Source organism: Astatotilapia calliptera, chromosome 23 (assembly GCF_964374335.1).
Source record: "Astatotilapia calliptera chromosome 23, fAstCal68.1, whole genome shotgun sequence".
In the NCBI taxonomy this organism is placed as follows: Eukaryota; Metazoa; Chordata; class Actinopteri; order Cichliformes; family Cichlidae; genus Astatotilapia; species Astatotilapia calliptera.
In genome coordinates, this window is record NC_137443.1 from 25,818,877 (window position 1) to 25,844,510 (window position 25,634).

The 25,634-nt window shown below is 40.6% G+C and overlaps 1 protein-coding gene across 1 annotated transcript; it reads right to left on the reverse strand.

The window, feature by feature from the left end:
* Nucleotides 1-2,971: 2,971 nt before the first annotated feature.
* LOC113016329 (major facilitator superfamily domain-containing protein 6) lies at nucleotides 2,972-24,296 on the reverse strand. The gene is made up of 7 exons (XM_026159084.2): nucleotides 24,058-24,296; nucleotides 20,547-22,050; nucleotides 15,227-15,324; nucleotides 12,919-13,080; nucleotides 12,656-12,754; nucleotides 11,603-11,889; nucleotides 2,972-6,146 (listed from the first exon to the last, which is right to left on the reverse strand). Exons 2-7 carry the CDS (start codon nucleotides 22,046-22,048, stop codon nucleotides 5,922-5,924), a joined length of 2,373 nt encoding a protein of 790 aa, XP_026014869.1. The 5' UTR covers nucleotides 22,049-22,050; nucleotides 24,058-24,296; the 3' UTR covers nucleotides 2,972-5,921.
* Nucleotides 24,297-25,634: the final 1,338 nt, after the last annotated feature.

The following is a 25,634-nucleotide window of genomic DNA, read 5'->3' on the forward strand; positions in this document are numbered from 1 at the left end:
CTTCCTTGGTAAAATCATCATAATGATGAGAAGCAACGCTCACCCAAACACTAAACCATAAATTCTGATAGCTCAGGGTTAGAGGCACTAAATGTATTTGCAACCCTCAAATTTCAGGACTGGGTATTTGTCCATGGTCTCTTAAAGAGGCTGGGAGGACACTGGCTGCACACACTTCAGATTTTAAAATGCTGGAAACTAGAATATGAGAGCAGAAAAAGGGGAGAAAAAGAAACCTAAATTAAAGCAATGACAGCCAGCGTGACTCATCCTCTCATTACTTTCTTCACTGCGATTTTCAAAACAGTATTCAGTCTCTGATGACATCATATGATGCATGTCTCACAAATCAAACTGCTGATGGTTTCCAACCACAAAAATCAAGAAAGTCAAGGGACTGGAACAACAAAGATTATGGGTTAATGTGTTCATGCTTAATCCCATGAGGTCTAAGTCACCATCTTTTCTAACCCTGACATGATTTTATTTATTTATGGTTCTTTTAAAATTGCTTGGCAATCAGGGGACACATAACCTTTTCTCTCTTTTTTTTGCTTCTCACCAACACTCAGGGTTAGGGATAGACTGCACTTTGATCTCGTTTTTAAACTCGGGTTTATTTAAGCCAGAACTTTTCAGAAGATTTTGAGGCTCAAAACTCGATTCATGTGTCCGGGAAACCTCCTTTAACCCTCTGGAGTCGTCATAATAATGAGACGCAACAGTAATCCTAACCCCTAACTCTGTGTTTTACAGAAAAATAAAAGAAAATAAAAAGAAGGACAATATTTTTACTACTATTGTACTGATAGCACAGGGTTAGGGTTACTGAAGGCTTGTAGCTGTATTTGCAACCCTCGACCGCGCACTTGTCCCTGATCCCTCAAGGAGTCTCGGTGGACATCGGGCGCCGTCGTCACCTTGACTCAACAGTTCCTCCTCAGGGTGTCTGTCTCGCCTCTCTGTCACGGCACAGTGAGGCGAGGGAACTAAAAATAGCTTCAGGTTGTATCTGGGCAGCAGCTGGCCAGGACTGAATGCTCTTTAATATCAATGGTAATTGGTACAATTAAGAAAATAGGCTCTGGATGAGGCTCTGTAGCATGTACATTAACATTAGCTTTTGTTCTTCAGCTTAAAGGGAACAAAGCAAGAGCAAAGGAGCAGGTTAGGGGAAAAAGAAAGATGCTAAGATGGTGAGGCGGTGAAAAATGACCTTCGGGGTGTGAGGGCCTTATTTGACTCCTGAAAATTAGGAGAAAGCTGTTAGTTTACAGCAAAATGTGTTTTAATGTGGCTTTTGGGGACCAAAACTAAAAACTGGCAGCATTTATTTGCATTTTTACCCCCTCCTCCCATTAGTCAAATAATCAAGTTGCAAGATGCAGTAATGACCAACATGCACGACTCTCTTTGTTCAACTAATTGGAAACGTCTGCAGGTCAGCGCTGCAGTAATTCCCTGCAATTTCCAGAGACATGTCAGGGAACAGAAAAGCCGGCCTCTTCTCGACCTTCCGCGCCATTTGAATTAAAATGTGTGGCATTGTTCTGCAGCTCGCGGTCATGACACCTCAGAAGAAAAACAACACCATTATACTGTTCATTATTAAGGACCACGCAAGACAAAACAACAACAACAGCATCAACAGCACCGGGGCTGATGAAATTTCTCCACGGATATCAGACAGGCTGAGCGTGCCAAGACGGGTTTTGATTTTATTATTTCTTTTTTTCTTCCTTTCCTTTCCTTTTTTTTTTAACAACAGCACATAGTCTAGTTTTTGAGGAAGCCTATTACTGTCCTCCCACACACACCCATCAGTAGCAGGCGCACCACGACCTCAATAACCCTCCACACACATATAGAGGCTGGCAGAGTCCATTTAAGACTCTGTAAATGCACCAGAGCACTACTGCCATCAAGTGGCTGCTTTAGCACACAAACGCTGAGCACCAGTGCAGAAATACCTCAGTGTGAATGCTGCACACTTGCACAGATGAACTATGAAACATTAAAGTATTTAAATCAATCACAACACCCCTCATTTCAATAGAAAAATAGTCATATAGATTACACTGGAATCATGTGGCCTTTTACCTTTGGGGTACTTTTTACTGGAGTAGATTTCTGAATAAACGTTTCTACTTTTACTTACGTGAAACCTACTGCAATAAAAATTGCACTAATTTTAGCCACATTAAGGCATGCTCCTTAGAGGAATGTTTGGTTTTTCAGGTGATGTGGTCTTTCTGGCTTCATCAAAATGTAGATCATCTCTAACTCACTCAGGGCGTCAGGTCAGCAGCAGATGTTGAGGTGATGGTTTTCAGCCGGATTGAGTGTGGCGTATCCACTCTAGGTTGGGATTAGTTGCTTTCGCAAGACAAGGAGTTTTTGTATCGTTGGGTCTTGTTCATGAGCAAAGGGGAGGTGTAAGCTTTGATTTACTGGTGGAGTTATAGTGCTGTGCAAAAGTCTTGAGCCACCCCTCATTTCTTTATACTCTGACTTTCCTGTCATTGTTTTTTTTAAAGCGGCCTTGAGCAATGGCTCTCGAGACTTTCCGGTGGTCTTTTAAAGTTATTCTTTGGACATTGGCTGCTTTTCACTTATTTTCAGTCCAGTCCTTTTACCCGACCAGTTTCAGAGAAATGACTTGTTGATTGTTAAGCCGTTTAACACTGACCTATGAGTCATTTAAGTATTTTCTTAAAAGGCTCCTAACTTAACAGACATTCACAATTTGACTCACTCTCCAGTTTGTGTCTTTAGAGAAATTTGGGGCTTATTCTCATATCTGGTTTTTGATTCAGTGCAGTTCATATACATTAAAAATACCCCAGAATATTTCAAATTACTCAACACCAAACACACCTGTGAAAGAAAAGCAATATAAGGCTACTCATTTACACACTCATTTACATCAAGTTAATTAAAACTGGATGATTACTGTAATAAAGGAGTGATATTGGCCTTTTCCAAAAGTCCTTTAATTGACCGCACATCATTACAGTACATCGAATAGCTTCGTCTTTAAGGCTTTCCTACACATACGGCACAAAAACACTCAATACTGAAAACTATTTGGCATGAAAATAAAAGACAGGAAGCAGAGAGCGTGTCAGCTGTTGGCAGTGTAGTGTAGCACAGTAAAGGGGTCTTTGCTCAACATTGCATCATAAGAAGTTAGAATAATAATGATGATTAAGAAGAGGCACTTCTTCATCACAGCTCCTTCAGTGAGCTCTGACGAGAATTAACACTCAGCAGTTCCTCCCACGAGACTTCAACAATCTGATTTGTCAAGGAGCAACAAAGGTAGAGGATGTAACGTCTTTATGTGGACCAAATCTGCTTTTCCTACATTTTTGCATCCATCTTCTGTTCCAGTGGCCAAAACCCACGTTAAACATGGACAAAACGTATGTACAAGCAACCCTTTTGAGCCGCAAACTCCAAACGCCATCTTATCAGTTCTTTTGCTCTTTATGATATCAGTAAGAGCAGACGTCCTTACATATTGTCATCCCTACTGGGGATACACTAGGTTTGAGTGTGGGATGCTGCAATGCCTTCAAATCACATCAGGAGTGTTTTAGAAATGTAATCTTCTGGGTCTTTTATTTTGAAACTTTATCTGATTTCTACGCCCGAGCATAGAGACACTTCTGAAACACGTCTGCTGGAATCAAAGCGCTTAAGTGAGTGCAGTGTATTCCCAGGCTGGTCAAAGGGATGAAGTGAGACCCATTTTAAGATAAATACGGATTATTTTGAACTGTGAATCATACAAAGCTACTCTAGTAGAGTCCAAGAATGAAAATATTCTTCCCATTTCCAGCTCTGTCCATTTTTAAGGTACCCACAACCTGAAACGGCACTGAAAAAAATAAATTAAATGTATTTAAGGAATTTGAAAAATACAGTTTTAAGTATTACAGCGATTCCCAACAGACAGACCACAGATGTAACCAAATTATTGTAAGCTTATGTAAAAAATACATTAACAACCAACAGTACTTGTTTTTGTAATAAACAGTTTTTCAGATAGTTCTTCTAACCACATTATAGCTATATCAGTGTCAACTGTCATATGAGGGGCAAACTAATTTACCATCCCCCTGAACGTGACGGAGCTCGTTCTGGTTTTCTTTTATGTCTCGGTTATTCGCTTTATTCCCGCGACATTTGAGACATGAAATATGGAGATTGTGTTAACACCACACATGATAATCTTGCGAATAATACGGTGCCATTAACTACCTGAACTGTAATTATATTTCATGTGGTTGCCTTTGCATTAACCTGAATCATTCTCATTGTACAGTTATGGTTACAGACTGTCTACACTCATTTTATGCTTGAATGAATTAAACCCAATTTTAATAAGCACCAGTTTATTATTTGCATGTCAGAATCAGAGAAGTTCTCACAGGAGAAATCATCTATATCTTCAAGAAATTTCACAAATTAATTTTTACTCACGCACTGTGAAGGTGTGCCGTCACAGGCTGTGCGTATTATTATTATTTCAAATTTTTATCACCAAAGTATTAGAAAATCAGTAAAAATCTAATTTATTTATTCTCTTTAATAAACTTTTTATTTTTACTGCAACTAGATTTGCCTGATTTTTATGCACTTTTTCACCAATATATTTGCAGTATTTGCAATTTGATTCATTATTTTATGCAACTGTTTTATTTCGGTTTCCTTTTTTTGTGCAACAGTGGAAACGTAGGGGAAGAACACAAAAAAAAAAAAAGACAAAACTTTGGTGAAAGTGTGCACATGTAATGTATAATTTACTGTTTGTTATTTACCTCTAAATTTACATTGTTGTGCCTCATCAAAAGGAGAAAGGAGAGGTCATTTCTATGAGGAGGGAAGAGAAAGGTGACATTTTTTTAAATTACAGAAATCTTTGGGGATCGTAGAAAGAGCTCCAGAACAACAGACATTAGTTAACTTTTAGAGAAACATTAAAATGATACATTAACTTAAATGGGTTAAACTTCCCCAAGAAAAAAATAAACACTGATTTTTAGAAAAGCAGGCCCTCAGTAGAAAAGATAGCCTCCGTTTTATGTGCATTAAAAAATGTTTCTGATTTCATTTGTATACTAAGTAATCACAGGTTGAATTTAAACTTGTTGTAAAGCTTTTCTGTTTGCTGTATTTCTCATTCAGTATGTGGTAGTTTTCACGGTTAGTTACTTATGCTGCTGCTTCAAATTAAAAGCACTCAGCCAGACACAACTGAGAGGCTTTTATTGTGAATTTAGCTCCACACATTCGAAGCGTGGCCATGAAAATGATCTACGGCACATTCAGATTGAGAACTCTTGTATTACAGTAGAATTAACAAAACAAAACAAAAAAAAAAAATCCCTGCCACAAGTTAAAATCCCATGAAGTCATTTGTGCTGTCGTCCAGTCAAAGCTGCACGTTGTATCATTACTTCTTTTAAAAACACTTCAACAGTTTTCTTCCCATTTTAAACGTAAATTAAGTTAAATAACATATCAAGAGGCACATTTACAAATGAAGGAATTTCCTTCACAGTCCACTGGAAGGTGTTGCAGTGTGCAGAGATCAGTTTCAAACCTGCTGCAAAAACCATCCATTAATGAAGTTTAGAAACCACTCCACCTCTAGAATTAAACCATTCCCAGCTTGCTTCCAGTATTCAAGGATAATCCCCCATTTCACAATCATATGTACACACTACACTAGCTTTTAGAATAATCTGGACACAGTGTTTATAAACTGCAGAGGAATCACTTCACCACACAATAGGATTTTAACACTGAACTAGAGGACAGATGAACTTGTTTAGACAGGTCACTTTGCAGTAATGAAACACACTGGGGTTAAAGCCCTCTGTGTGTGCATTCAATAGTTTTTAAATGAACACTCAATGTGGGTTTTCTTCTGTGAAGACCGTATTGTCTTTGGGCGCTCCTCCGTCTGACGCAGGGTGCGTTTGGTCTTTGTCAGAGTCTGTGTGTGAGGTGTGGGCGGTGTCTGCTTGCGTGGGAGTTTCCGTGGTGGATTTCGGCGGGTGTGCGCCGTCATCGCTCGAGTTTCTGTGCGAAGTTGCCACCGCCTCGTACTCAGCCACCGCCCGCTCATTATGCACCTAGCAACATGAGAAACAAAAACATTGAGGGCGGCTGGCAAGAAGCCAGTTGAACATGTGGCACAATTGCCGAACAACAGTTTAGGTTACATCTGCTAGATCATGTCTAACTGCTTCCAACAAAATGCTAGCAGGAAAAACCTGCCTGAGCTGTTACTAGCCAACAAAGACATGGATACAAGGGTGCTAATGCTAACACTAGCTGTTTACATAACATGTTAACTATGACAAGTATTTAAGAATTGGGTAACCTTCCCTGAACTTCCTCTGCTACTCTGACTGCCTCCAGGTCATCTTCAGACCTCAGCTCTCTCATCCTGGCTCTGTTCCAGGCGCTCTAAGGAGCCACTATTTAACTTGTAAAAAAGACATTGACTTGTAACTAAAAATGCTAGCCCTTCGTCATAAGAAGCAGCTGCGATCACACAGCCACTGAATACTGCACACAGGTTTAATGTAACTTAAATTTATCAAGGACAGATTAAGAAAATTTAATGAAATGCTGTCATATGATAGTAAATATTGTGGAAAAATGATTAGAAGTAGGAGCTTTAAATCTCCCTAAAAGCCGGTGAGGATACGAAAATGAAGAAATTTAACTGCATTAAAAAAAAAGGATCAAAATATTAAACAAAGCTAGCTTTTCATTATAAAGTAAATATATGTCCACCATATGTTTCCATTATTTTTAACATCATTGGTGTTTGTTTTCGCAGATGTGGGTGTTTTTTTTTTTTGCAGTTTTACAGATTTTTTTTTTGTTTATATCTGTTTGTAAAAATATTTTAACTGTTAAAATTGAATTTAGTGATACAAAAGCTGTTATAATTTTCATCCTACATTTGAAAATTGTAGGATGAAAGCAGCTTTAATGAAAATCTTGTGTTTTATCCCCTTATAGGGGATTTACTGCTCAGCATGGCTTTTATTTTTTTTATTATTTTACTGTGTTTAAACTAAACTCAGAGCAAAGTGCAGCTACGAGTCATATTTAATCTTCAGATCAAATTGATTAAATAAGACTGACAAAATCTGATTTATTTGCTTGCACGGCTGCTACATTATGGAAAAAAAAAAAAAAAGAAGATATGCTCATTTTTCCCATAGCAAACATTACATCATTTTATCTGCAATTGTATTTATTAACTTAAACATTACACAGTTATTGTGGTGTAATCGCAACAAGGAAATGGGATACATTTAATTCTGTTTCCCCCCCTCTTTTGGATAGTATAATTCTTCATAAAAACTGTATGCATGGTGATTTGTTTTTATAACTCATCTATCTGGATACTAAAGTTAGAGACAGCACATCCAAGTAGTTTATGCTGTGGTTTTGGTGAGTTATATTCCAATTAGTCTGTCACTTAGCACAATTAACAGGTTGTGTGATGCACCCATATAGTCTATGGTAATAAAAGCTTGTTAGCATTAGTTGAGAACGCAGTGTTTCACTGTTTGGCCAAGATGCCAACATTGAGTCCCAAAACAAACAGGTGATATTTAGGTTATTTTTTTCATTATTTTTATTTGAAAGGGACTGTGTACAATACTAACATAAATGTTATTTGAGCTACTGTACTAGAGTTAGCTTAAAGCTCATTTGCATCTGCGATACTTTGGCAGGTCACATTTTTACCTACTTTTATGGTCACACAATAAAAAGTCTAAATTGCTAAAACAGTATGAAAATGCACCAACGTTAAGAAAATAAGCATGCGATTTTTATAACACAAGAAAGAGCTGCAAAGCAAAAAAAGAAGGCAAATTCTATTTTATGCATATCATCTTCTTTTCTCAGCAAAGAAAATGATATAAGTATTTTTTAACTATGAAAATTATTAAATGCGTTTTGGCCAGAAAGTCTATAACAGTTGTGTTTTAAAGATATATTATATTTAAAAACAGAATATATTGTTTTGGGAAATTCTGCAGACACCAGTAGTGCCATCAAAGCAACAAAAGACTGAAGTAGCTGCTTTACCGAGCACAGATTATCTAAATACCTCATCAGTCAGGGGTAAAGCTCAGATCAGCTCCCGGCCACAAAAGCAGACCTCAGGCCCCACCCCCAGAGGGTGGGGTTGGAGGTGACATCACCGGGGAGAAACCCATACGTGTAAGCGCATCACATGATGTCAAGAGTCAGGTGTGGGCGGTTCACAGACACACAAAGACGTACATGCATGTACACGCCCACACATACACAGGTATGCCTGAGTCACTGTTATCACCCCATGCATGAGAAAACACACACAGAAAATCCTGAACTACACCCCCACCTCACAGACGCACACACACAGTAGTTTTCCATCAACCTTTGCACGCAACACCATCTCACCTTTCTTCAGTGTGTGTGGGCAGCCAGTCAGGAGGAAGTGTCAGATTAATGAGTTAAAGCATGAAGAAGAGACATTTCAGACACAACAGATGGAAACAGTGAGTTACTATTACACAACGCCTCGTAATACAGCAGCTACAGCGGCATGTGGCTATTAAAAAAAATTACACACCGTGTAAAATGTCCACAAATCAAAAGCCTGCCCTGATTTAAATCGTGCTGATGTCTATAACTGACAGAGCTCACTTCTAACCGTTTTCTTATTTTTATACTTGTCGATCAGTCTGATTTGTTTTTACTCCTGTTTGGATCGCCAGTAAATTCCTCATCAGGAATATCCTCTTTTAACCAGACAGGCTGGCTGCTATTTTTAGATCTCTTCCTGAAAGTCACAGTCTGACCACTTACACACTACAAAAAGCGACTCGTGCCTCGGGCTGACCCGGATTGCATCTAATAATGAATGCCAGGTCTCGGGCAGTTTTCAGCTTAAAAGTCATCAGTTTAGAAGCATTAACGCTGGCGTTTGGCTATGTTGAGTTAAGGACTTTGTTCAGTTCTCACAAAAACAACAGGGTATAGCAGATGGTGATGATAAATCATGCAGATAAGATGCTGTAGGTTTGAAAATGTGCTAGAACAGGAGCAAAGATCACCCGTGAGGGGAAGAAACATGAAAAAAAGAAAAACATGAATAAATAAAACAATCAGCACAAGAAGCTCTGACAGGCTTCAGACTTTTGGGTTCTTGTGAGTTTTTAAACATGTAAACCGATATACAGAAAATATAGTTTTGAAATTTGCACTGTTAAAATTTTTTATACAAGTTAATTCTATAAGAATTCATAAACTCTGAGGAGACAAGCTGCAGAAGTCTGAAGAAAATCAGGGAACAGGACATAAAAGAAGTTGAAGCTAAGATAGTCTTTTCTTAACTACATTAAACTAAGCTCAATTAAAAAAATAATAATTAAAAGGTGTAGTTTTAGTTTTGTATTTTCTTGACCCTCCAGGTCAATGTGAAAATTAATAATAAGCACTGCTGAAAAACTGCTGGATTATACTTTCTTTGTTTTATTTGACAGCCAGTTGCTGGTTTCATACAGACACCCATGTCCAACTGTTAGGTTACTTCAGTTAAACTACTTTGAATATGCCTGCTGTAGGCTCAGATGCACTTTAACAGGCTGATTTGGATGATAATGACAATCCTTTTGGTTTCATTCTTGAGGATCAAACCATTTGAGATCGATCCTAAAATTGAAACCCAATTTTTCTGCTCAGATTTCTTTTGGACTTTTTAACCTGTGTTTAGCTGTTAAAAACACTTTCAGTCGAAAATAAGTTTGCTTAAACATTTCATCACAACATTTAAAGTCAATGTCATGAAGCTTGGATAACTTTCATTAGTGGACTATAGGGCACATTTGAAAAGCACAGATGCAGAATTTAAACTATATTAAAGCTATTAACACCCCTAATAGCAGCATTCATATTAGCAGACCTGCATGAGTGTACGATATTAAACATGCAGAGTGTTGCCTCTATAATGCATTTGTGTACCTCGCAGCATTAATGTTCACACATTAAAGCCTCCTCTTAGACAAAGACTGGCTTCTCTGTGCTGCCTCCAAACTCCAATCAAGAGTCGACTTATTTTTGATCTTGAACTGCTTATATATCCCACCATTAGTTGGAAGGAACGTAATATGGAACAAACCATCAGCCCAAAATAAACTTGGGAATGGCTCTAAGCTAAAGAACAGCAGTAACAGCAGCTTAAGTAGCCCAGATTACTGGTTGTTCAACATATTTTGAGAAAGCTGCTGGTGATAATGCATAGCTACAACACAGATGTCTGTAAAGCTCTGCGTAGGACAACCACGCAGGTCGCTCCCAATGCCGACTGCCACTGCACTGAACACAGGTCTCGCTCACCTCCTGCCCCGTGTACCAGGTTTGCCTCCCTGTGACTTTAGTTCCAGTTTTGGGAAATGCACAAAGTTGAAGGATCAGTGTTCTGATGCAGTGGAGGACATCCAGCTCACATTACAGAGCCACAAGTACACACGGACGTAACAGGCCCTTCTGTAAAAAGCAGCTACACTGAAAACAGTCTGAGAACTCAAGTCTGATCTGATTAGAGATCAGCTGAAGATAAAATCAGGTGAGGCTTTTGATATTCAGGTATCTGCTCTCAGAACTTTCTGATCACCCCTCGTGTACACACTAATACATTTATCATGTTTGATTCAGCGCACAATGACTTCACTCTTACTTTGAAAGTCCGGGTCAACCAGGTCAGGTTGCTGCTGTGGCATAGAGTTGTCTCAGGTTTTATTCCCTGCTTATTCTAACTGAAACTCCACCTTCTGGGATGTGTGGGGCTGACCTCCAGCTTGACAGAACAAGGACTAGCATCACCAGCTGCACTGGAGATGGAGTACGTCCATGAAATGAAGACTACAGCAGCAGCTGATTGGTGCTCCACTATTTATTATCACTAATTAAAAACGGTATCATTTACTAACTAATTTAACAAAGTGTTTAACATCTACACGCAGATCCTGCCTCACCATCGCAACAAAAATGATCCAATTCTCTGGGAAACACATATTTGTTATATGGATGTCAAATTCTCAACTATGCAATCACTGATTTTAGTTTTTCTTTAATGTGGAAATCTAAACGCTTCAGCTCACCTCACTGCTGACAGAGCTGTCGCTACATTTAGCCACTTTTCCGACCCTTTTTGCTTCGTCTTTCCTAAAAAGACTGAGCTAAAAGTCTATACACTCTCTGAAGCCTCTATACTGAGGCTTCAGAGAGTGACAGACGTGCTGCGGCTTTTAGATTCTGTCAGTATAAAGTACCTTGAGGCCCCCGATACTGCGATATGGCGCTCTACAAATAAAACTGTATTAAATTGACTGCAGAAGACAGAAAACTATTCAGGAGAGTCCCAGTTTAATATTCCCACAACTTGAACCAAACATAACATTACTGTAAGTCTTCCGAAATGACCAGTTCTCACATTTTTATCTCCTAAATCAGATTTTTGCTTTTCTTTTCATGTGCTCATGACTAAAACTCTGCTTGGCTACTGTCTGTTCACCTGCAGTGGGTGAGGGTCTCGAGTGCTGTTCTTTGCCAGGCTGATCATCTCTTTGATCTGGACAAAGGCGAAGGCAATGGTGACCCAGGGGGCACCGGAAAGCATCCAAGCCGGCCTGTTCGGGTCCTCCTGATCCTCCTGATGTTTAGTCTTCCTTACTGGCAACAAGGGAGCCTGTCGCACTGGGGCCGGGCTGCCGTCGGGTGCGTGACTCTGCACCAGGTCGATGGTGGCGATCGGGACTGGACTGGAGGGCACAGGGATGTTCTCTGCTAGCATTTTGTCCTCTGGAAGAAGGTGCAGAGGGAAGAAACACAAAACGACGGGCACAAAAATATAGATTTTAAGGATCTGAATGTGTATCATGTCACAGCAAAAGCATCAGTTAAAACAGTTTGTTCTGCTAATCTAGAGCAGGGTATTCCAGACATACTCCTCCATTCCTCCACCTCTCTTGGTCACTCTCCAGAGCTCATGACCACCGGTGAGGGTTAGAATGTAGACCTACTGGTAAATCAGGAACTTTCCTCTCGATCAAAGCCCTCTCATTACCACATTATCTGTAAAACTGCACCAATCCACGTCACTCATGAACATCCTGACACACTTAGACCCAACCCCAAGGGACAAACCCAGCAAAAGCAGTGGAAACATGACCAGCCGTGATTCAACATCCGGCTCAAAATATCAACAGGAAGCACAGCTTTTGTTTACTGCGGATCACATAGTTTCAGCTTTAATTTTTAAGCTGCTCCTTTATCCACAAGGGGCTAAGGTCAAGGCATTAGTGTTTCCTCCTGGGATCAAACCAGGAATCTTTCACTTATTAGGCAAATCTGTACACCTCAACACTATGGAGCTACTTTTCATCAATTTCCTTTTAGAAGGTGATTATTATGCTGTGTTCTTACACTTCTTATTAGACAAGATTAGTTAATGCTTTAGTTTTCTAAATATTGCAGACACTATAAACCTGCAATCTACTTAGTGACATACAAAACAAGCCTAATGTGCATATCTGCGATCTTGTTTATTTGTATGCATTTTTCCCACCTTTGCCTTCAGTGTCTCCGGTCAGACACTGGATGAAGGAGAAGATGAGGAGGATGACGAGGGAGGCCATGCCGATTCCTCTGAACGTATCTGCAGCACCTGCAGAGCAAACAGAGAAACCATTAGCAAGGCGAACTCATATATTTCCTGTGTTTCCTACCCTAAAGCAGCTCAAATAAACAACTTACACTACACCGGTACTGCATTTAAACATTAGCCAGTGTGCTGCAAGGCAATTTCCGCCTCACGTGCTCGTTTCATACCAAAATAATTGACGAATACTCCTCCGACCATGGCTCCGCAGCCGCGACCCAGCCCGAGGTGCAGGCCCTGCAGAATTCCCTGTGCCGACGTCCTGAGAGCCGGCGGGACCGCAGCGCTCAGGAAGGAGATACAAGCTGCCCAAACTGAGGCATGGGTCACACCTGGAGGACAAACAGGGACATCCAAAGGGTCACAGCTGAATCTGGATCTAAATAAACTCAAGCATCCTGATGTAATCAATTAACTCCAACATCTCAGCTTTAGAGTCATTACATCAGCAGCATGTGTTGAACAAATACAGGCAGAGCCTCTGAAATTATTATGTTTTTTAACAATTGGCCAGATTTTCAACTTAAAAACACTTTCAGTCGAAAATAAGTTTGCTTAAACATTTCATCACATTTAAAGTCAATGTCATGAAGCTTGGATAACTTTCATTAGTGGACTATAGGGCACATTTGAAAAGCACAGATGCAGAATTTAAACTATATTAAAGCTATTAACACCCCTAATAGCAGCATTCATATTAGCAGACCTGCATGAGTGTATGATATTAAACATGCAGAGTGTTGCCTCTATAATGCATTTGTGTACCTCGCAGCATTAATGTCCACACATTAAAGCCTCCTCTTAGACAAAGACTGGCTCTCTGTGCTGCCTCCAAACTCCAATCAAGAGTCAATAACCTGCAGATATTGACTGCTGCATTCTTTCTTATTTATTTTTCTATTGTTATCTATTATCTAAATCTATTTCTAATTCACCTTTTTCTTCCTGGCACTTGAGTAAGTGAATTGCTCTACTGTGGAATTAAAAAAAGTCTATGAAAATTTGGCTTTTCATGCATTGCAAGATCAAATATCACAAGTTAAATTATTTGTCCTTACTTCTCCACTGCCAAGTGTCAACCATTTGTGGACTCTGGAGAATAAATAAATGCTGACATATATGTTTAATTAACCTGCAGTGACAGTTTTATTTCTTCACCTCAGCTTCCTCTCTGCAGACCAGCTAATCGCATCGAGGTAAAAAGCAGGCTGCCTCAGCCCTCCCTGTTTTTACACCACATGTGTTGCAAATGCTAAATATACTTTTAGACTTTTTGAAATTGTGTCATACTCAGGGTAACACTGGACCAACAGGTGGAGCACTCAGAACTGAAGCCCCGATGCAGCTTTCACGTGTTTATTCTGCGAGGCAGAGGTGTTTTCTCAGGGCGGATGTCTCATGCAAACCAGTGAGCCACAGAGAGCAGCTGTTCACTGCTCAAGTCTTCACTGTAGTTTTATTGTATGCACTGCATTTCTCACCTTACTTTGCATTGCTTAAATAAAGTCAAAGATAAATTAGAAATACAGTGTTAATAATCTGGGATGCCAATTCATATGGTGTGATGGGAATATAAATATAAAAAAAATATCAAATTAATATATAATAAAAATATTATATATATTCTATTCAATATTAAAACTATTAAAAACAGAAAATTAAAAAACATAAAAACACAAAATAAAAAATACAATTTAAATAATTATATTTACAAAAATACAAATAAAAAATGGAAAAAAACTTAAATAAAAATACAAAATGTATATCTAGTAAAAAAAATGTTTTAAATGTATGCATAAATCCGTGTTGCTGCTAACTGTGGCTTTAGTTTCCACTAACTGTGAATCTGAAACTGAACTGACTGAGTGAAGACTGAAGACAGATTACTGCTAAGTGTTCTGTAAACCGCAGCAGCTCCCGAACAGGAAACAAACCGCTCATAAACAGGACCTATGACATAATATAATCAGTCTTTTCCTTTTTAAAACTGATCAGCCCTGTTTTGAGAAAGCTGCTGCTTGCACAGAAAAGCCAGCGTTCATTATCCGGGCTGAAAAAAGTGACACATGGTTTGCAAGTTTGCATTCGACTGATTTGTGACTCCGAGAAAGACGACTTTTTCTCTGTTATTTTCAAGTCCGGCAGCGCCCTGCACATGCTTTCTGACAACACCTCTGTTAATATCCTCTCTGTATGTTGCAATGCTGCTACAATAAAGGAAATAACACAGAGTAATACAGATCGTGCAGTTGAGAATCCGGGCCGTTTCCCTTCCCTTCAGTTTTTTCTCGTACTTTACAGCTTTCTGTCATCTGCTGCAGCCCTGACAGCCTTCTGCTAACCAGCGATACTGTAGGAAGAGAAACGCTGTCTGATAAGGCGCCATGCTGGACAAACAAAGCCATTTCCTGGCCTGCCCTGTCCTCTGGGTCCTGAAGTCCTAATACTCCCTGCAGACACAGACAGAGAAAGGGTTACCTTGAAGGATCTCCATGGGCAGGACGATCCAGGCGTTCTCCAGGTAGGAGATGTACAGGTAGCGAGCTGTGTTGCAGGCCAGCCCGATGTACAGCACTCTAAGGAAGGAAAGAGAAGAAGCATGAGACTTGTTGCAATGAATTACCAACTCAATCCTGAGCTGTTGTTTCTTTGCTTTAGTGATGTTTGGTAAGACTGATATGCATTTTTAAATCCTAATAACATCTTTCCAAGGACTGAAGAAATGTCTTCAACTGTTTCTATCCTGTAAGCATCCCGATTCTTAGTTTTACTGCAAGTATGACCATTAGGATGAACTGGTTGTGATAAGGCCACACCTTCAGTCAGTATAATCGTTCATCATTTGAATCTTTGTTTAAGCTTTGTTCTTTTTTTTCCACGTCAGCAAAGACAACAAATTCATCCTGTAACTAAAAACGAGCAACAGTTCGTCTGGATCTGCTTGCCTTTCTTCTTAAACCCAAACCTGCTGCAGTTTGGGTATCAGACAAAAATAATTTGTCCTATTTAACTGTTTCTTTATTGCAATAAATATTGAAGTTATGACCCAATGGTACAGAGCATAAATGCTGAAAAACTGACAAACACTCAAGCTGGTAAAAAGTCTTTAAAGTCAGCTGACTGAATTATCCTGGTGGTTTTTTGTTGCTACAAAAACAGGAAAAAGTATTTTCGTTATACGAGCCTGTATTTAACTGTTCGCCTCATTAATCTTTCTGTTCTTCTTCTGTGGTGCTGTTCGTACCCATCAAGGAGGCTTTGTGCTGCTATTTCGAGAACAATACAGCACAACACGCACCGAGTTCATCGCGCTCATCACCGGGATTATTTTAATGTTTGCTCATCAGCTGAAGCGTTACTGAACACACAGACACACTCTGTTCTCTGGGTGTGTGAACACTGAGCTCGACAAGCTCTCTCGCTGAAAACAACGTTACAGGGAAAGGTCGTGTTGTCAGCATTTCCCAAAGATAATAACAACGAATGAGAGCTGTTAGGCCTCAGCCACACAGGCTAGAGATTGGACCGTCATTCCTGGCAACCTCTGGCTGATGGGGAAAAATGTGTATCCCCAAACTGGTTGGCCGCCTTTATTATGAAACTAGTTATAAAGTTTGCATGTTCTCCCCCGTGTCTGCGTGGGTTCTCTCCGGGTACTCCGGCTTCCTCCCACCGTCCAAAGACATGCAGCTTGTGGGGATAGGTTAATTGGTTAATCCAAATTGCCCATAGGTGTGAATGTGCGAGTGAATGTGAGTGCAAATGGTTGTCTGTCCCTGTGTGTTGGCCCTGCGACAGACTGGCGACCTGTCCAGGGTGTATCCCGCCTCTCGCCCTATGACAGCTGGGATAGGCTCCAGCGCCCCCCGCAACCCTGAAAAGGATAAGCGGACGCGAATGGATGGATGGATAGTTATAAAGAGCGCGCTGCACCAAAAATCTTGTTTCGATTGCTTTGGTTACGTGGATGACACCAAATAGTCTGCATTTCAAAAACATTTCAAAGGGGCACAACTCCTTGTATGGGTCGCTTCATACTTTTCACAGCTTCACGACCGCTTAGAGAGTAGTTGGCAAGTTTTTGCAGACAAGTCGGCATCTTCCATGCAAACCACAGGCAACCACAGTAAAGCAATTACAAAGAGGTTTTTGTTGCAGCACCCTCTTTGCGCCCAATATCGGCATTTCCTTCTCTCTCTCTCTCCCTCTCCCTCTCATATTCTAAAGAGTATTCAAATGAAGAAGTATGAATTAAGTTGTGATGATGTTTCAGGCTGCCTTGTTGTCTGATAATGATCTAAACCTCCAAAATATTTCAAGTGTTACAACAAAGCACAGAACAGAAACTTTAAAAATAACAACATTAAATACATAAAGCTAATATATCTGATTTGGTGTGGTGGGAAACTGCGATAATCCTCACAAGAAAATACATCTTTAGATTCTGGACATTGCGAGTTCAGTCCGTCCTCTAAGATGGGCTCCATTAAGTGCTAAACTGAGCCCATCTGAGCAGTAGCAGATGGTCTCTCTGTGCTAACAGGTCGGTTTAAAAGGGTCAACACATTAAACCTTCAGCCCGAGGTCACTTATTGACGTGCTCTCATCGGTTAAAATGAAAGCAAGTGACCACCAGAGAGGAAGCTGCTGCTCAGACGTTGCAGTGAAGCAGGAAGTGTGCTTACTAGACAGAGTCACATCCTGAAAACACAGGAAGATGAAGGGCGTGTTTGCATGAGACTGAATATACACACACAGAGTCACTAATGCAGATTAAGAGGAGCCAGACAGCCTGTGGGCCTGTAAAGGCTGTAACTGTCTTCTGTGAAAAGGTGCTTTCAAAAACAGGTGAAATGTTCTCATTGCTTTAAAATTTCTAAAGGTTTCAATGCATATGAACAGAAAGGAGCTATTGTTAATATATTTAACCAGTGTGTCTGGATTTTACACATAATGAAATAATGACACAGCAAGCTGCTTTTGATTGGCTAAAATGAAACATGGAAAATGGTATTAGGCTTCACAGCTTCAAGAAGCAAAGATGACTTCCAAAAACATTTCTGCTAATGCTTCTAGTCACTTAAAAATCTACCATCAGCTCTGAAAGTGAACTAAAAGTCCCCAGTGTGATCACAGAGAAAGTTAAGGTCTGTCACGTCAACGCAGCCGTATGGTGGCCAGGAGAAGTTCCCAAGGCGCCAATTCTGGAAAGTGCTTACAAGCGTGGACATCTGTCATAGGACTGTATGAAGGAGGAAGATGCTGATCTGAGGAATGAGTTGGATCAGAAAAATGACAAACCGACCCTCAAACAGCTGAAGCTCTCCCTCTCTATCAGCTTCCTACTCCTCGTCTCATGTTGATGTAAAAATTTGAAAACTATTGCTCTACAACATGTTACAACATTTAAAATCTGAGATAGCGAGCAGCTGGATGGTTTTTCATCCTATTGTTGCTTTTTTCCCTGTTTGTTGACATTTATGGCGATGATGTGCCCGATTTGTCTGTCCGAGGCACTGAAATCAAATAGCTTCTGATCTGTGTCCGTGTGAAAATCCCCACTGATGTCTTGCATAAGCACCTCTTCATAGTGAGCATTCCTGTTCAGTTTATTTATATTTTTGCTTCTACTTTAAAGTTAAATCAGTCTAAATATTCCCCAGTTTTAATCTTCTAACTCCCAGTGGAGTAACAAAGACATTACTACTTTCATGCCCTGTGTTTTGCTCATGTACTAACTTATATTATATGCTGTATTTTTGTTATTCTAAATAAAGGAAAAGTGAAATGTGTGTAGTTTAAGATAATCAGCAGCCTTGAGGGGAATAGAAATACTCTGAAACATTATGAATAAAAATTTCGTTGCTAACTGGAGGTCTGGTAACCACAGTCACAGTCATGTCAGTTAGAGTCCCACTATTTTCACTTTTTGCCAGTGAACAGCTGAGTAAATTCTTCTCTTTTGAGGCCTCTAAAAGTAAAACAGAAAGTACTCCACGTCTGACACCAGAGAAACGGTGCTCATCATTCATTATTCAGTTACATTATAGACCTTGTCTAGCTTCTACGACTGCCTCATTTTGTCTGAGTAATTGCTGCATGCTCCCAACTATCAGTGGCTTCGTACAAGGCTTTTGATTAACGCGAGGAACAGAAATATCAGCATGCCCAGCAGGTGTATTTATTAAGTACTTCAGCTAAATTTGCTCCATCTTCACCTCGCGTAGACTTGAGAGCTCTTTGAAAGTCAACAGCATAGATGGATCTGTGAAATCTAACCCCTTGTTCTCAGATGTCGAAGCTACCCGAAGGGTCCGACCCTGAATCCAATGGCCGCATTGTCCCAAAGAGGAGCGCTCACTTGTCACAGCTCTGACACCAAACACAGCGAGGCGATGACTGAACTGTTTGGACCCACCATTAATGCTATGAATGCACAGTTTAAACGGTTGATCAAGAGTTTTTGCTTTTAAAAAGTCTTTAAAGAAAGCATGGAAGTGGATTTTTTTTTAAACAGCTTACAGATTTCTTTGATTTAATGGTGGAAGAGTTAGATCAGAGGCAGCTGAACACGAGGAAAAAGGAACTCATGCTCCAGCAATGGTAATACAGATGAACTGGCTCTTTAAATAGCCCAGAAGGAGAGATAGTACTGTGTATCTAAGGGGGAACATCACCTATGTGAAACCTAACAGCATGATAATAAATAATTAGTAAATAATTCATTACTTCATTAGTTAATTACCAGATGTTTCTGTCTTGGTTCCCATGATTATCAAAAACAAAAATATTTGGGACAAAAAAAGTCAGAAAAAAGTTCAAAGTAAACGTGATCTCCAAGCAGCCTTAACCTCCTCAGACCTGGCGGCCACATATGTGGACATCACATTTTGGGTTGTGTAGACCAAAATATGAAATTTTGCTCTACAATAATAATAATAATAATAATAATAATAATAATAATAATAATAATGGATTGGATTTATATAGCGCTTTTCAAGGCACCCAAAGCGCTTTACAATACCACTATTCATTCACTCTCACATTCATACACTGGTGGAGGCAGCTACACTTGTAGCCACAGCTGCCCTGGGGCAGACTGACAGAAGCGAAGCTGCCATATCGCGCCATCGGCCCCTCTGGCCAACACCAGTAGGCGGTAGGGTAAAGTGTCTTGCCCAAGGACACAACGACTAGGACAGAGAGCCCAGGGATCGAACCCTCGACCTTCCGGTTACAGATGCGATTCCCAACCCCCTGAGCCACGGTCGCCCTACAAGGGCCTGATATCCACTTACGAGGACATTATACTGCCACTGTTCTATCAAAATTATAACGAATGTCTTCATATGTGGATCTCATTTATTTTAGGTTAAAAAAAAAAAAAAAAGATCTGCTAATTCTTTGTTTTTACATTCATCAGGTCCCAATCAGTCCAAATAGCAAAGAAAAATTAAAGCATGCAATGAATGAGTTTGGGTCTTAGGAGGTTAAGGAATATCAACACAGGAAGCAGCTAGCAGCAACATACAACAGAAAATGTCAATGACAACAAGCCACACAACCACTGACGACGCAAAGTGTGCGAAACCTTTTAAAATTTTTAAGCAAGCGACTAAAGAACAACCAATGAAAGTGAAGGATACACTGGCAGTGAGAGAGTGGTATTACGGTTAGCCAGGCAAGTGGAACCTGGGATGCTCTTTAGCGACCAACTACCAGCTACTAACTGATGTGTGATGAGAAAATCTCTGTATATGTAGGAGCAGCTTTGGTGCCTTGTAGTGTTTGTTCTTACCTGATGTGTCCCACGAGCTCGATGAACTTGTGGCTGGTGAAATACGCAGCGAGCTCTGAGATGTGGCTGAGGACGGAGCAGACCCCAAAGAGCGTGGTGGTCCCGCCCAGGTCCTCCAAGTGCCAGTACAGGAAGCTGAAGACGAAGCCGTAGCCAAAGCCCATGAACCAGGCGACAAAGAGGACGGAGCTGTAGCGCACGCTGCACAACAGCTTGAGGAGGTCACTGTAGTGGAACTCCTGGGTGGTGTTGGGGTTGCTGGGGGTCTGCTCTGAAGTGACTGACTCCCTGTCAGTGTTCGCTGAGTCCTCCACCACCTCTGGAACTTCCTGCTGGTATTCACCGCCTTTCTCAAAGTAAAACTGAGTGGCCACAATCAACGCCACACCCATCAGAACACCAAAGACAATGAAGGCGAGCTGGTAGTTGTGAAGGCGAAAATCGGGCACAGCGCAACCAGTGCCTTCGATCGCCACGGTGATATGAGTGTGGTCAATCCAGATGCCCACCAGCAGCATTGCCAGACCCCAACCCAGAGAGCCCCACATCCTCTGCAGGCCGTAGCGGTCGCGGGCTTTACCGAGATACTGCAGGGTCACCGTGTCCACGATGGTGACGGCGGGAGCGCTGAAGAACTCGCCCACGATGATGACAAGCAGGATGAGCAGGAAGATGGACTCCACCTGGTCCCTGTTGTAGATGATCTGGTACTTTTTCTCAGGTGCTGGAGCAGAACTGGTGATGGTCTGCAGAGTGGTGTTTGGTACGAGCTGGGTGGTGTTTAGTAAATTAAATGGAGAGTATGTTGTGGTTATGTTGGCATCCACACTACGTTCTAGCCTGTGGAGCACGTGGGAATGCTCCACATGCAGCTCCAGTACGTTTCGCCGACTTCTGGTGTGGTTGGTGGAGTTGCTTGGTTGTGTTACATTATCCTGAGGCTGGACTGTTACCACGGGTGGAAGCGGCGTGGAGAGAGAAGCTCCCTTTTCCTCACATATCATTTCCGCAGGTTTGACAAACCCGATGCCGCAGTTGAACATTAACCAGCACAGAACGGAAAACAGCAGCACAACTTTTCCTTTCTTGAAACGGTCCGCCACTACACCCCAGAAGGGGGCGCTGCAAAATTCAATGAAGTAGCGGATGCCGACGAGTAGCCCGCTGCGGCTGGCTGACATGCCGAGCTGCTTGTAATACACGGCCAGCAGGGGGTGCAGCGAGCCGTAGGCGGCATAGAAAAAGAAATAGAAGACTTTGGAGATGAGGAGGTGGCTGTTGATGCGGAGGCACGTCCTCTCGCAGCAGTCCATGGAATTTGGCTGTGAGGCCGCCACTGCTGCCACCTGATCACGTGCCATGTCAGAGCCGGGTCCTGGTGGCGCTGTGACATCCTCTTGCTGGGCCATGGAGAGGGTGTTGAATGGCTCAGCGAGGACATACTTCCTCTTCTGCTCCTCCTCATCATCTGTCAGGATGGCAACCTTGTCGTCGGCTGGCATATCTGGAAGATAAGGAAATGAGGGTTAGAGCAACGCCAGAGTAACCAAATGAGGCTAAATTCATCTTGTAACTACTTCACTGTGAGACATCATTAGTAGTTTTCTGCTAAAATATAAGTTATACCAGAAATCTGCTAATAACACCCAGAAATAACCTGAAAGATTAAGAGAAATGTTTTAATATTAAATAATTTTTAAAACAGAAAAAGAACATTTGTGGATAACTTGTTTGACTACGAGAGAAAACAATAAAAAGAGCAAACCTTGATCACGACATGTCTTTGTATTTCTGTGAAAGGGCTGAGTTCTCTGGAGACTTTCCAAAAACAATACTTGTCTGACTGTGGCCAAAATCAGACAACCGGTATAAATAGATCTGCCTCTGGAGGAACATTTAGGCAGTTCTGAATACTGTAGACAAGCTGCTTTAAAAAAAAAAACCCCATCTATTCAGAGTAGCATTATGGAATATTAATTTAAGGATTACGGTTTAAACAGAGCTCCTAACCTGAACCTATGTTGGGTAATATAATCCAGATTATGGCTACCCTCTGCCACCCCTGTACACCATCACCAGGTCCTCCTGTCTCGGGAAAGCCAGGACCATCAGAGGTAACCACTGTACCCCACCCACCACCTGTTTGACCGGTTGCCCTTTGGTAGTCAATCAGGTCCCACACCTCCAGACTCACAAACAGCTTCTTCCCCTAAGACGTTCGGACTGTCAGCTAACACCGCACCCCATCCCTGCACACTCACCTCACCAGCCATGGTCTGAGTAGCCCTCATCATTCAGACCACTAACAAATGGACTCTATACTCAGACCAAGTCCTTCGCACTACTTCTATGCTCTTTGTTCTCTAACATGTAGTTATTTTTGATCTACACCTGGTGTCAAATACAACCAAATGGTTAAAAGCTATCAAGTAATCTGGTTCCAGATGGGACAAAAGTCTCACAGAATCTGAATTTGAAACTCTCCTGGATGTTTTCTTGATTACATAATCTATAGATTAAAAGAGTCTAAATGCAGCAGGTGATGGTCTAGATCGAGTCTAATGTGGTCCACTAGCCAAAAGAAAAAAACTCTCTTTAATCATATGTTTTGTGTTACAGACATGTCAAACTGTTTTTCAAAACATTTATTGAAACGGTTTGGTAATGAATGATAATCCAGATTAGAACAGTACCAAGGTAGTGGTACATGGTCTAGACATGGTGTCATGAGGTCTACATGCTAGAAAAACTGTGAATCCAAGCATTCAGAGGTAGAATAAAAGGTTCAAATAGTCTCATTCTGTGTTTTAAATGGCCCTGACGGGTGCTAGGTAATATAATCCATACTAGAAGGGGCTAAATGTGTAGAGTATCGTTCAAATTGGTAAAAAGCAAAGAAATCATCATATTTCTGTGTCACAGTATTCACATATATTAAAACAATCTGTACACTCTCCCATGTCCAAATTAAATCAGTCTAAATGGACGAGTTCCTGGTACTATAATCCGACCTGTGTAACGTCAGTGTTTGTGGATGTACTTTGAAGGTGCTGATATTTTGTTTTTATACAAAGACGGCCAGGTTAGACTCCCTGACGGTCCCTAAGCCTTACTTTGAGATCCACTTGTGTATCGTGACAACAATAAAACTGAAAGCTGAGCAGCAGTCACCAATACAGATATTTCAGCAAACATACGACCTCTGGAGGTCCTCAGACCTCAGTTTGTAAGCCGTCCATCTATCAGTGATGGTCTCCGCGGAAGTGTCAGACATGTTAAACAAAACTACGGGTTATCTAAATTGTATAAAACAAACCAAAGTCGGAACGTTTAAGGGGTAATTTAAGGAAGTGCTGGCGCTCATTTAAACCCGGTTAAACACAAAGGAAGTGTCTCCGAATGTCAGGACTTGTACCATGTAACCTAAATTAAACATTTTAAACATGTATTTCACGAGACTCAATTTAAAATAAAGGACAAATTTAACGACAACGCAAACTAATGTTCTTACCTGCTCAGGTCACCGCTCCCATTAAACTATGACTGCGCAGTTTCTCTTCAATTTTCTCTCTTCTCCTGCGGACATTTTTCACAAAAAACGTTCAAACTACCGCTTTTATTTTCTGTAAACTATTTATAGTCTCCGACATAAGTTCATGCTTTAATTCGGGGGGAATTTCAGGTCTTTCTCGTCTCCGCCTGTCTTTGTATTGAGAACAACGGCAGCTCGTCAAACCGGAGCTTCCACCTGTCCAGAAAACAGAGACGCCGCGGTCAAGCCCGCCATTGGGACCTCTACGACAACAGGCCGAGACTTCCAAAATAAAGCTCATGCGTATGCGCTACCTTATTCTGTTTTATTAAATTGTGTTTATTTTTAAATTATTGAATAGTTTGGAGTAATTCCTCTCAGAAATATAAAATAATAACCTTTAAATTAAATTTCACAATTAAATGAAAGACTGAATAAAGTTCATTTTTGTTTTTCTATAATTTACTGTTTGTTTTGTTTTTGAATTATTAAGTCTAAAAAATGTTGTAATCTGTTCAAGGAACACATAATAAAATGTTACCATAAGCACATTGGTACAGTATTTAGAAATAAGGGGAAAACAGTTTAAAATTAGAAATTAAACATTTCTTAGTGGATCTTGGGGAAGAAATTGTTTTAGAAAAGTTAACATGTTCGGTTTTAGAAAGTTTAAAAAAAAACATTTGTTCATTTTATTTAACAAAAATGTTGCTACTTTTGTGTGTTTTGTGAGCCTACTTCTTTCAAAGCTGATGGCACCGTTGTGCTTTTAAGTTTTCGTCACATCCGGTAGTTGCCAGGTGTAAATTCTGGCAACTTGATACCACAAAGCGACTCCGCCTAAACGTCTCCAGTGCCTCAATTAAAGGGGAAAGTGCCATTAATCGCAGTCAAAACATACAAAAACACAGCAATAATTCATTTTTAAAGAGACACAGGCAGTTCAAAATGACTGTAGGACTCCCTGAAGGCTTATTAGTCTACAACAATAAAACATTTTTCACCATAAGGAGCATTTTGCATCTTTCTTATGATCAATATCAAATTATTATCCAATAATCATACAGAAACTCTCTTGTTTAATGCACTCATGCCCAGTTTTAGAGGAGCTGTAATCAAACCTTCCTCTTTAAAAGGCTTCATATTATAATTTAGCTGTAAAGATCATGAACTGTGTAAACTGGCTCTATTGTTAAGTCAGAAATGTTCCTTCATGATCACCATCAAGTCTGAAAGGTGTCATGTCGTTTTCCATTTTTCTTTGTGACAGAAATTAATTGGTTCAAACACCGTGACAATCAATGAGATGGAAAGGACTTTATTTGTACACCTTCTTTGCTTTACAGAACAAACAGAGCAAATGCAGAAGAGCATAATTCATGCCGTATTTAACAAAGGTGTAAAGACAGGTGGGTGAGGACTGCTGGCTTTAAATACAAGAGCAATGAGAGTTCCTGGAAGGCATCATAAAGTTACATCACCAGGAAACCACACACTCCACCCAGCCGCTTGAAGTAAATAACATCTCATGTCACACAGTCATTTTCAGAGCAGTA

Bases quoted from the DNA above. Each gene is read 5' to 3' on its own strand.
- LOC113016329 (XM_026159084.2), bottom strand. From the start codon at position 22,048: ATGCCAGCCGACGACAAGGTTGCCATCCTGACAGATGATGAGGAGGAG. The intron at 13,081-15,226 runs GTAACCCTTTCT...TTTGTCCTCCAG, and splicing joins GCCCATGGAGATCCTTCAAG to GTGTGACCCATGCCTCAGTT. The intron at 6,147-11,602 runs GTGAACAGACAG...TCATGTTGCTAG, and splicing joins GAGACCCTCACCCACTGCAG to GTGCATAATGAGCGGGCGGT.